The sequence below is a fragment of the Borostomias antarcticus genome (assembly GCF_949987555.1).
Source record: "Borostomias antarcticus genome assembly, chromosome: 21".
Classification (NCBI taxonomy): Eukaryota; Metazoa; Chordata; class Actinopteri; order Stomiiformes; family Stomiidae; genus Borostomias; species Borostomias antarcticus.
Window position 1 is genome coordinate 20,307,766 of NC_140254.1, and position 12,246 is coordinate 20,320,011.

The 12,246-nt window shown below is 47.4% G+C and overlaps 1 protein-coding gene across 1 annotated transcript in view; it reads left to right on the plus strand.

Annotated features, from left to right (window-relative positions):
- The first annotated feature begins 5,044 nt into the window (after nt 1-5,044).
- sgce (sarcoglycan, epsilon) overlaps nt 5,045-12,246 on the plus strand; it is an 18,825-nt gene continuing 11,623 nt past the window's right edge. Inside the window, exons 1-3 of the mRNA XM_084455443.1 lie at nt 5,045-5,184; nt 11,669-11,791; nt 12,204-12,246. The exon at nt 12,204-12,246 is cut by the window's right edge and continues 115 nt beyond it. Coding sequence (XP_084311569.1) covers nt 5,148-5,184; nt 11,669-11,791; nt 12,204-12,246 — 203 coding nt within the window. The 5' untranslated portion in view covers nt 5,045-5,147. The remainder of the gene's footprint in view (nt 5,185-11,668; nt 11,792-12,203) is intronic.

The window sequence follows — 12,246 nt, forward strand, 5'->3', positions numbered from 1 at the left end:
GGCCCTGGAACACAGCGAGTCCAGGGAGTCCGTGCTTCCCCTGTTGGACCGTGGGCCTCGGCCGTCGTCCAGGTGCTCGTGGGAACCGCGCTTCTCGCGGCCGTAGGAGTACACGGGCGACTGGGAGGCGTCGCGCGAATGCTGCTCAAACAGCTTCCTGGTTTCTGAGAATTTGGACCCTCCTCCGGCGCCACCGCCGCCGCCACCGCCAACCCGATCCGCGGACGCCGAGTGCTGGAGCTTGACGACCGAGCCGTCCGCCCTGTTGACGAAGTCGGTGGGCTTGGTCATCTTCTGGGCCGGCGGTTCGTCCCGCGGCCCCGCGGTGGCGGTTTTGGCGGCGGTGGCGGTGTTCTCCGTGCCCATCTGCATGAACATGTCCTTGATGCGGCTGACGTGGGCGCCATACTGCCGCCCCCGCGGCTGCTTCACCCGCTCGGGGTCCCGGGGCTGGGCCTGGTCCCTGGGCTGGTCGAACGCCTTCTTCAGCGCCTGGAACTCGGCCCGGTAGGCGTTACGGTGGGGGGAGGCGCTCCGCAGCGTGCTCCTCTCCCCCGAGGCCTCCGTCTTCAGCATGATGGCGTCAAAGACGGCGAGGATCTCAGCATCGCTGGGTCTCCATCCCCGACTACTGTCCTGTTGCGCTTACCTCCCTCCCGTCACCTGGTCTGTTGCTTATCTGATTACAGGGATGCCGCTACTCCTCGTTAGGGGCCATCGACACCTGTAAGAGATATTTAAACGAGATATGCGTCAGGTGGAGAAGAGATACAGTGAAGTGTAGAGTTATGCACGAGATAAGACAGGTCAGCTTCAATCCACTAGACACAATTCAGAGGTTAATGGAGGCTCTTGTGAAAAGGTCTTAAGACTAGTGCACAAAACGTAATGGACAATTTCTCCCTGAACGCCCATCCTAATGTTGAGGATGCTCGCAGTGCAGAGAAGCGTGTTGATTGACTACAATCAATACTAACTCTTTCATCGTGCAAGCTGTAGCCTACTGCGTGGAGCTGACTGTGCATGTAAGGCTGAAACAAATGTTGAAATGTGGATAGGCTAATCTGAACTGATGTAAACAGCAAATGTTTAATGTCAGCTTTGAACATGTGACAGCAGAACAACTCGGCTACTGTAAGAGCACAGTCCGGTGTTGTCTCTCCACGAGGCTGAGGCTCGTAGGCTATTCGGTACACACTTGAGTCGGATGTTGAGTTTACACCACCACCGTTATACACCTATGTTCTGCACCATCATCATCCAGATTAAAGCACTGGTGACCTAAAGGTCGGCTCAAAACAAGCTCGCTAAACGCAACCACCTCAGGATGTCACCAGAAATAACGTTATCTGCGTATCAACCAGAGAGATGAAAAATACAAGTCATACAATAAGTTGAGAGTTTACACCTCATTCGGAGTAACTCTCCTTTACAGCTAGATAACATTTAGAGGTAATGTATAGGTTATACTTAACCGTCAGGGATAATAAAAAGCTATCAAAATGACATTATAAGCGATAGGCCTACATTTATGATGTCGTCCAAAAACGATTAGTGGTGATATGCAGCCAGCAGTCTGTAGGCTAGTTTCCAGCCCTGTATCCATCAGTCATCCTCCGGACCTAATCACAACGACATGTCGAGCTGGGTGTTATCATTTAAAGATAAGCATGTTATCATTTAAAGATAAGCATGTTATCATTTAAAGATAAGCATGTTATCATTTAAAGATAAGCATGTCACTGCGTTTATAGTAAACAGACGCGCGCGATGTATGGATAGTAAACATGTATGGATATTAACATGTATGGATAGTAAACATGTATGGATAGTAAACATGTATGGATAGTAAACATGTATGGATAGTAAACATGTATGGATAGTGAACATGTATGGATAGTAAACATGTATGGATAGTAAACAGCTGGAACGAGGAACATTTATCGGTTGGAACTCGAAACGCAACCGACAGGGAAACGTACCCGCAACCGCAGATTGACAGCCCTATTTTAACTCTGTTTAGTGTCCAGAAGTCGTTAATTTCCTCTTTTCAAGTGACACAAGGGACGCGACATTAGACGGTAGCCTAGTTCATTGGAGAGAAAAGGCAGAAGTTGACTGTTGCCACACCGTCGCTTGCATGAACGTACAAAACAAAAGAGTCACTTACATTCATTGCTTCAGCTTCGTTTGATAAATTGCACAAAAAAAACGGTTACAATCCAGATGATAGGCCTAAATCACAAGTAGAATTATTTCGTTGTAGGCTTAAATATCCACTCGTATGACACATTTCCATCCAAAGAGGTTAGGATTGTGTCTGTTGAAGCATTTGGACAGGCTGCCAGCCGGGATCCACACAACGCAACGCCATTGCAGGCAAGAGATGATGCTGCCATTAAGGGGGGTGTGGATGCTACTGTCATCCCACTCAGAGGGGAACATTTGCATATTTTCTAATATGATGCCCCCAAACGTAATTTTAATACTATTACAAAATTGTATATGGCTGTATGAATGTCGAGGATTTACAAAGGGCAATCACACGTGACAGGTGTTTAACCTTACTGAAACAATGGTTTGGTCCGATATAATCTGCACGGGGGGTGCTTGCAAACTGCAGTCTGGCACAAATACCAGCACACAATAACCTGAGTGGCTTATAGTACATAAAAGAGACCACGCGGGGAGAGCTTCCGTGTGGCCACTTGTTTTTTATTTTATATTTGATTATTAGATGATTGTGGATTGGTTTATTCAGTGAAGTTAGCCTACACGCGCGCACATACACACACACACACATTAATGAGCACATGTAAATAATACAACATGATTCTCATTATGTCACCTGGGTGAGTTTAGAGGGGTGCACACACATACTATTCTAATAATCAAAGGACATTAAGCAGAAGAGAAAAAGTCTACTACAATTTAGCACACAGACTGCCTGAAGCGTGTTGGTGAGGTTGGCATGTGATGGGGTAGACTGACTAGGCCATTGAAAGAGAGCTTTATAAAGGCACCCCATTATGTGATGAAGCTGTTTTTACGTTGTCATCATGTAACAGCCCTAATAAAAGGATTGCAATGTTCAGTACAGTATGCTTCTCATAATATATATTTTTGTAAATGGATTAAAGAGGAGAACTTCAGGTTTGATATAAACAGTGCATTTCAATGAGAATACTATCGTATGCTTTGTACAGTACAGTATCTCAAAAACCTCTTGGCTCAGAAAAGCATACGCATGTGCAGCAGAAAGCAAGAGGGCATGGCCGACCCCAAGGCCCTGATGCAGTAGTGGCCATTTCTAGTTGGTTAGACAAGAACATTTTGGGTGGGCATCCCAGTCCTGACCTATAGCAGCCCTGGTGTAGGCTATCAACCCTGCCCACACCTATAGAGCCAGCCCTGGTGTAGGCTATCAACCCTGCCCACACCTATAGAGCCAGCCCTGGTGTAGGCTATCAACCCTGCCCACACCTATAGAGCCAGCCCTGGTGTAAGCTACTGTATGTCAGCCCTGCCCACACCAATAGAGCCAGCTGGTGTAGGCTAGGCTGTATCAAGCCTATAGAGCCAGCTGGTGTAGGCTAGGCTATATCAAGCCTATAGAGCCAGCTGGTGTAGGCTAGGCTATATCAAGCCTATAGAGCCAGCTGGTGTAAGCTAGGCTATATCAAGCCTATAGAGCTAGCCCTGTTGTAGGCTGTATAAAGCCTATAGAGTCAGCCCTCGTGTAAACTAGATCAAGCTAAAGCCAGCCCTGGTGTAAACGATATCAAACTAAAGCCAGCCCTGGTGTAGGCTATCAACCATGCCCATGCCTAGACCCAGATAGCAAGCGGATCTGGGCCATATACAGGCCAGATCTGGCCCTTGTGGCTTAGTTCCGGCCCATATATGGCCCAGAATCATTACACATCCGCTTGCTATCTGGGGAGCAAGCCCTTGTGTAGGCTACTGTATATCAAGCCTATAGAGCCAGCTGGTGTAGGATAGGCTATATCAAGCCTATAGACTTGTGGCTGATTATTGGGAGCTTCATCCACTCACAAACACTTCTGAAGATGTTGCTAAGCAACCTAAAATAATCTTGGGGGAAAACGAGGAGATGGAGAAAACAGCTTTATCCCTGAACTGCACGGAAGATGTCATCACCTCCGCTACACAAACACCACAAACACCAGATCTCAGGAAAGGACCCGCGCTTGCCCATCAAATTCAACACACTATGGGCCAGGACAACCAAGTCACATCATAAAAGGGGGTCATTTGAGTGTCTGTCCTGCCTACAGCAGAGGCCAGCAGAGGAGCAAGACGTCGATTTTAAGGATGTCTGTGACCTTTTTTAGGCTACTGAATGGAATAGGCCAAAAAGGGGGACATAACAGGACCATTTGTCAGCAGTTTAGCTCCATGGGGGGTTTAATAGACTTCTTAGACATCTCCCTGACCTCTGCAAAGCTGTGCTTTACTGAGCGGTGTGAGGGTAGTGTGAGGGTAAGGCCGAGGGTCGGTTTGGTGTTGGCCAAGTTCAGTTTTTTCTTTCAATATTCACTTCTTTTTTTTGACGTTGGTAGCCTATAGCCTACTAATTGCAAAAACGTAGGCTATGAATTCCTACCCTACGGTACGTTTTGCAATTAGTAGCCTACGCCAACGTCTAAAAAGTGATACTAAATACTTTTAGTGATAGGTTACTAAATTACATTAATTTAGGCTAATAGTGCATCTGCCTATATTATCAAAATATACAGTGGGCTACTTTGAAAATGGTAGGCCTTGCCTAAGCTACACATAAACAAGCAGACCATATACTGGCTGCTTTAAATGGAGCACGTTTTTACATTGTGGGAAATATGAGATCACAGCAGTCTTTAAGCAAGGCGTCGCCTCATTTAATTGCCTTTATTGCTATACATTTCCACTTGACAGGACATATTTTCCAGCATCTGTGCCAGATGTTCCGACCACCATCCCAGCCAATCACAGCTCAGCCAATGACAGCTCAGCCAATCACAGCTCAGCCCTGGGAGGAGGCGGGCAGAGGAATGCAGAAGGGATGCTGCCTGTCAAACCAATAGCGATTAGAAAAAGACCATTTTAAATGTACACTTGACTATTATTATTGATATAGATGAAACATGGACGCCGCTCGTTTTGTCGTATTGCTCTCTATGGGTACGTATGATTTAGCATTGCAGACATTCGTATACGTTTGCCTTTTCAAGCTCATGTTAGCTAGCATGGCTAGCACTAGCACGGCTGGTCTTTTCCTAGTGCCAGCCCGTTATCTGGGAAGCTCACTAGCTAGAATATGCTATCCACACCTTTCATCCCATTAGGATTCTCTTGGGTCAGATTCATGTTAGACTACCTAGCTTTTATGTTGTCCTCTTGTCTTTGGCATTTTGATGTTTCAGTAGAAGCTAGCTCATGTTTTCTGTGGCACCACCATGATGATATGGAGCTGCAGGCTGCCTAGGCCAGATGTGTTATTATTAATGATCTATTTATAACATACAGTCGCCCACTGAAGCTAATGGCACTTTGAGGCTAAATGCAAAACATCATCATGTCTGCATTAAGCTTCAATGAATTCAATGCCATTGATACGAATGTCACCTTGCAGCCTCTTGACATATGTTTTATCACACAGGATTTGGTTTGAGATTTGGGGTTCAGATATAGGCTAGTACATTAGGATATTCAAATATAAAAGTACTAGGTCTAATTTTCGTTTGAATTCTGTTGATGCAATAGTTTACATGGTGCATTCATCATATGTCAAACATGAGGATGTGTCTGGGGGAAATAGCCCCTTGCTGGGCTTGAAGCAGAGGTCCCCGGTACACACAGACGGTGAGTCCCTTCTGGTGTGACCCCTCCCCTGTCATAACCCTGTCACACAGTAGAGCCCCATTAATAGAAGCATTGCCTTTGAGCGTATAACCTACTCTGCTTATATACCACATCTCCTGCTCTTTTTGGCTTTCTGAGCTACAGTCTAACTTTATTTGGCATTGCTGGTATACAATGTAAAGCCGTATAATATTTGTGTGTTCACCCCCAAAAAACATCAAATGACCACATCACAATAAGAAACGGGCGATTCAACAAGGCCATGTAGTAATGAATGTTCCCGGAAAGCCGAGACAATGATGTTCTGATAGTTTTTAGCCTTGATGTTTTTAGCCTCTCTTACTCTGAAAATGTAATTTAATGTAATGTATTGCTTAATGTTCTTAGCCGGTAGACAAACATACTCCAGGAGCTTGCTCGATCGCCTTGTTGAGAGGGGTCAGGGAAGAATTTTTACAGCTCACTTATCTGGCCCCTGGGTGATACTGGTTTTTTGCTTCCCTCTGGAATATGTAGAGAGTGGGTCGTATGCCCACCTCCCTTGTTCTCTGTAAAGCGCATTGTGTTGCCTCTGGGTATGAAATGCGCTATACAAATAAAGCTTTGATTGATTGATTGATTGATTGATAGAATCTAGGGCAGAAGAATCGATGGCGTTGTTTACCTCACCCCCGCTTGTGCTCCCGGCTCTGCGCTGGTCTCTCCTGCTCTCAGACTACTGCCTGGTCTCTCCTCCTCTCAGACTACTGCCCGGTCTCTCCTCCTCTCAGACTACTGCCCGGTCTCTCCTCCTGTCAGACTACTGCCTGGTCGTGCTCAGCAGACAGGTCCAGGGCTAACCCGCTAGGCTAGGCAGAGCCTTGTACACTAACAGGTCCAGGGCCAACCCGCTAGGCTAGGCAGAGCCTTGTACACTAACGCTCCCTGCGGTGTGCGTACGTCCGAGCACATGCGTTCCCCCTGACTGGGATGAGAGTGAGGCGGCCCCCACACAGTCCACAGAACCGTAGGACGTCCCTCTAGCTAGCCGGCCGTGGAAGGGACAAGGTCTTTTTTTTTCCACTGTGGCCATTACCAATGACATTATTAAGAGCTCAGTCCTGAGACAGTGGCTAGTCCAAGGTCGGCCTATAAAGACATAAAACATGGTTAGCCATTGCAACTACGAAGACAGAGCCGGTTAGTCATCTGCAGTCAGGGGACACGTCAAGCTAAGGTGTGTGTGTGTGTGTGTACGGTACATGTGTGTACATAAGTGTGTGTGTGTGTGTCAGATCCCCCGGGATTAGTCTGTGGTTAAGAGTTTAGCATTAACTGCTAATTGGTGATGTATTAGAGAGAGGCAGCCGTTCATCATGTGGAGAAGGCCTGGCCTGGCTTCATCTGACGCTCTTATCACACGCTGGCGTAGCTTAGCCACCTTTAGCCAATGATCTGTGCTTTGGCTGGAGTCCCACAGGAGTAGCCTGCGGCGTCTAGGGGGAGACCAGACCATCTGGTCACTCACATCTGTGCTTCTGCCGGGGATGCGTGTTAATGACTAAAAAAACCTGCATCAAGAGTTTGTGTGAAAAGAATGGTCAATACTTGACCTTGACTACTGCGACCCCCCTCGTCCCGAGGGCTTTGTGGTTCGTCCCAACTACTGCGACCCCCCTCCCGAGGGCTTTGTGGTTCGTCCCAACCGCCTTTAATGGAACCCATGACTGATGAGTGATTCAGACGGACGGGTATCGATGGACGGATCGTTAAAGGCTGCAGTCAGCAGGCTAACCCAACCAATGTGCTGAAATAGAAGTTATAGAATAGCCTCGTGTGTAGCCTCACGTGTGCATGAGAAGCAGTTCACGGTCTATGAATTCAGTCACACTTCTCTGGTCACAACTGGAGGATTAGGCCAAAGGTACTTGGGTATAGGCTAGGCGGGAGGAGGGGGGGGGGGTTGTATTCTATAGCCTACCTCCATCCATATGTATAAAGGCCTAGGCCCATATCATTGATTTAATCTTTGTGTGAAGAGAATGCCATCTGGTCACTAAAACGAATGGTGTTAGCAGGAATAGCAGATTGGTATTCTTTCCTAGCTGTGACCAGACCACATTTTAGGCAGCCCTTGCACAATTGTGCTACAAGACTCTTCTAGAAGCGACAATGTATCGGCCTACAGTGTGTGTTTGACTTTAATAATCTACTGCTCTGTAATCTTCACTCTAGTGGTTTTAATCCGTGATGTTTAGCTCCACCCTCAGCTAAAGATCATGGGCTGGTTTCCCGGACTGCGATTCTAAAGCCAAATCCTGATCTTTGTCTAGGAAATAGTTACCTCTGCCCCAACGACAGCGCAGGGCGAGAGGTAATGTTCTCTGTGGTGTGTGGTTATTTATTTATTTATCGTTGGTTGGTTTATTTATTTGTTAGCAGGATTATGTTAACACTACCAGACCGATTTCCATGAAACTCAGTGAAGGGGTGTAGTTTGAGCCAACTTAGAGCCCATATCATTTTGGAGTGGATCTGTCTCACGGGGCGGGTCCATGAGCTTAGGCTGAGGACTAACACCGTGTCCTAACTGCTTGCGACGCGAGCAACAGAACGCGACATCGCATGCTTGCTGTCCTAACTGAAACCGTTCAATTTCCTGTTCTGTTACGTCATTTGTCTATATTCCCAACTGAAGACAGTTAAAGAACGAACGCCTGTCAACGCGAGCGACAGGAGGAAAATAGGAACAGGGCGAGCGTCAAAAGGGCAGTTAAAACGTCGCGCCGCTTCGCTCGCGTCCAGTTAGGACATAACAATAGAAAACAATGCAATGGAACGCATTTTGTCGCCGACGCTCGCTCGCGTCGTGTGTAGTTAGGACACGGTGTTAGGCTCAGGAGCGCAGAAATTCCCCCCATTCTTGTCAGTGGGACATGGGAAGGTCCCAGAGACACGGGCCTTGGACTGGCATAGAGCTCTCGACCTAACGAATGCAGCGATAACATGTCCTGCTCACAGAGCATGATGGTGATGATGGTGGTGATGATGATGATGAATGTAGCCCAGATGAACAGCCTGGATGTTGGTAGTAGGTTTCCCAGTAGTGAAAGACCCATCTGGACCCCTCGGCTCCTAATGGCAGTCAGGTGCTGTTTGTCTCGGGGGGGGGGGGGGGGGGGCTTGAGCAGCAGAGCTCTCTCATCCTCTCTCAGTACTGCCCCCCCCCCCCCCCCACCCCCCCCCTCAGCACGCTCACCCACTGGGATTAAAAATGGAGCTCTCCCACCCAGCGGAGGAGAGAGAGAGGAGAGAGAGAGAGAGAGAAACGCTGTGTGAGAACATACTGTAGGAGGGGGGAGAGTTGTGTCACACCACACCTCCAGCTCCTTGAGTAAACCATCTTAAGGGCCCGGCGCCTCCGTGGTGCAACTGCAGCACATCCTAAATGAAGACGAAGTGTGTGTTTCCTCAATGAAGACGAAGTGTGTGTTTCCTCAATGAAGACGAAGTGTGTGTTTCCTCAATGAAGACGAAGTGTGTGTTTCCTCAATGAAGACGAAGTGTGTGTTTCCTCAATGAAGACGAAGTGTGTGTTTGGCTTTGATGAAACGGAGCGGGACTATTTAACAGCTGCTGGCACATTAGTCGAAAGGGACGGTGGAGGACAGAGACAAATAGACTGTACAACAGTAACCACAGCACAAGACACACACACACAAGATGTACAGTAACCATCACATAAGACACACACAAGATGTACAGTAACCACAGCACAAGACACACACACACAAGATGTACAGTAACCATCACATAAGACACACACACACACAAAGATGTACAGTAACCACCACATAAGACACACACACACACACACACACACACATAAAGATGTACAGTAACCACTACATAAGACACACACACACATAAAGATGTACAGTAACCACCACATAAGACACACACACACACACATAAAGATGTACAGTAACCAACACATAAGACACACACACACACAAAGATGTACAGTAACCACCACATAAGACACACACACACACACACACACATAAAGATGTACAGTAACCACCACATAAGACACACACACACACACATAAAGATGTACAGTAACCAACACATAAGGTGAGGTGTGGCGAGGCGTGGCAAGACGTGGTGTGGCGGGGCGGGGTCTGGCGGGGCGTGGTCTGGCGGGGCGTGGTCTGGCTGGGCAGCTCCCTGGCTCCCGATCCGTCTCCTAGTCGGCCTGACGCCTGATGACAAGCTCCACCCCTTCAGCCCCCATGCCCGACTGTGACTCACTCAGCTACGCCATCGGGGCAGGGACCGTGTTTATGGCCCTGAATAGTCTCAGCGCCTTGGATAGTCTCAGGGTCTTGAATAGTCTCAGGGTCTTGAATAGTCTCAGGGTCTTGAATAGTCTCAGGGTCTTGAATAGTCTCAGCGCCTTGAATAGTCTCAGGGTCTTGAATAGTCTCAGGGTCTTGAATAGTCTCAGCGCCTTGAATAGTCTCAGGGTCTTGAATAGTCTCAGGGTCTTGAATAGTCTCAGGGCCTTGAATAGTCTCAGGGTCTTGAATAGTCTCAGGGTCTTGAATAGTCTCAGGGTCTTGAATAGTCTCAGGGTCTTGAATAGTCTCAGGGTCTTGAATAGTCTCAGGGTCTTGAATAGTCTCAGCGCCTTGAATAGTCTCAGGGTCTTGAATAGTCTCAGGGTCTTGAATAGTCTCAGGACCTTGAATAGTCTCAGGGTCTTGAATAGTCTCAGGATCTTGAATAGTCTCAGGACCTTGAATAGTCTCAGGGTCTTGAATAGTCTCAGGGTCTTGAAGAGTCTCAGGACCTTGAATAGTCTCAGGGTCTTGAATAGTCTCAGGGTCTTGAAGAGTCTCAGGACCTTGAATAGTCTCAGGGTCTTGAATAGTCTCAGGGTCTTGAATAGTCTCAGGGTCTTGAATAGTCTCAGGGTCTTGAATAGTCTCAGGGTCTTGAATAGTCTCAGGGTCTTGAATAGTCTCAGCGCCTTGAATAGTCTCAGGGTCTTGAATAGTCTCAGGGTCTTGAAGAGTCTCAGGACCTTGAATAGTCTCAGGGTCTTGAATAGTCTCAGGGTCTTGAAGAGTCTCAGGACCTTGAATAGTCTCAGGGTCTTGAATAGTCTGAATAGTCTCAGGTTCTTGAATAGTCTCAGGGTCTTGAATAGTCTCAGGGTCTTGAATAGTCTCAGGGTCTTGAATAGTCTCAGGGTCTTGAATAGTCTCAGGGTCTTGAATAGTCTCAGGGTCTTGAATAGTCTCAGGGTCTTGAATAGTCTCAGGGTCTTGAAGAGTCTCAGGGTCTTGAATAGTCTCAGGGTCTTGAATAGTCTCAGAGCCTTGAATAGTCTCAGGGTCTTGAATAGTCTCAGCGCCTCTAATAGTCTCAGGACCTTGAATAGTCTCAGCGCCTCTAATAGTCTCAGGGCCTTGAATAGTCTCAGGGTCTTGGATAGTCTCAGGGTCTTGGATAGTCTCAGGGTCTTGGATAGTCTCAGGGTCTTGGATAGTCTCAGGGTCTTGGATAGTCTCAGCGCCGCCACACACAGGCGTACGGTACGACACAAGAACTGAATCACTGTAATGTGGGTTTTGTTGTTATCCTCCGGCCATCCTGAGGGCTGAGAAAGGAGGTATATACTTTACTGTAAACAGCTGGCAGGGCTGGAGTGATGATGCCACACACACACTTACACACACACACTCACACACACACTTACACTCACACGCACAGAGTGAGCGGTGGGTAACCTGCGTGTCCTCTCTCTGTGCTCCAGTGGTCACCATCTTGTCGAGGTCGCACGCCGACCGTAACGTGTACCCATCAGCGGGCGTGCTGTTCGTCCACGTGCTGGAGAGAGACTACTTCAAGGGGGAGTTCCCCCCCTACCCAAAACCAGGTACGCGAGCTGAGGAAGAAAACATTCATAGGGCTGGGTTTCAAAAATCGATTAATCGATTCTGAATCGATTAATCGAATCCCAAAATCGATCTTTAATTTAATGAATGAATGAATAAATGAAGGAATGAATAGTTCATTAAGTCATTCAATGATTCATTTATTCATTCATTTTTGGAAATCAGTATCGATACCCAGCCCTAGTATTGATGTGTTGCATAACTTGGCAGTCATGTAATTAAGGTTACAGTTAAAAAAAAAAAAAAAACAGGTTTTAGTAACACTAACCGAATCGATATTGAATCGAATCGAATTGTGATAATCGATTCTGAACCTTGTGAATCGGAATCGAATCGATACCCAGCCCTACGGACCTTCTGTCCCTACCTCACTACTACCCCCAACCCTCGCAGGTGACACCAGCAACGACCCCATCACCTTCAACACCAACCTGAT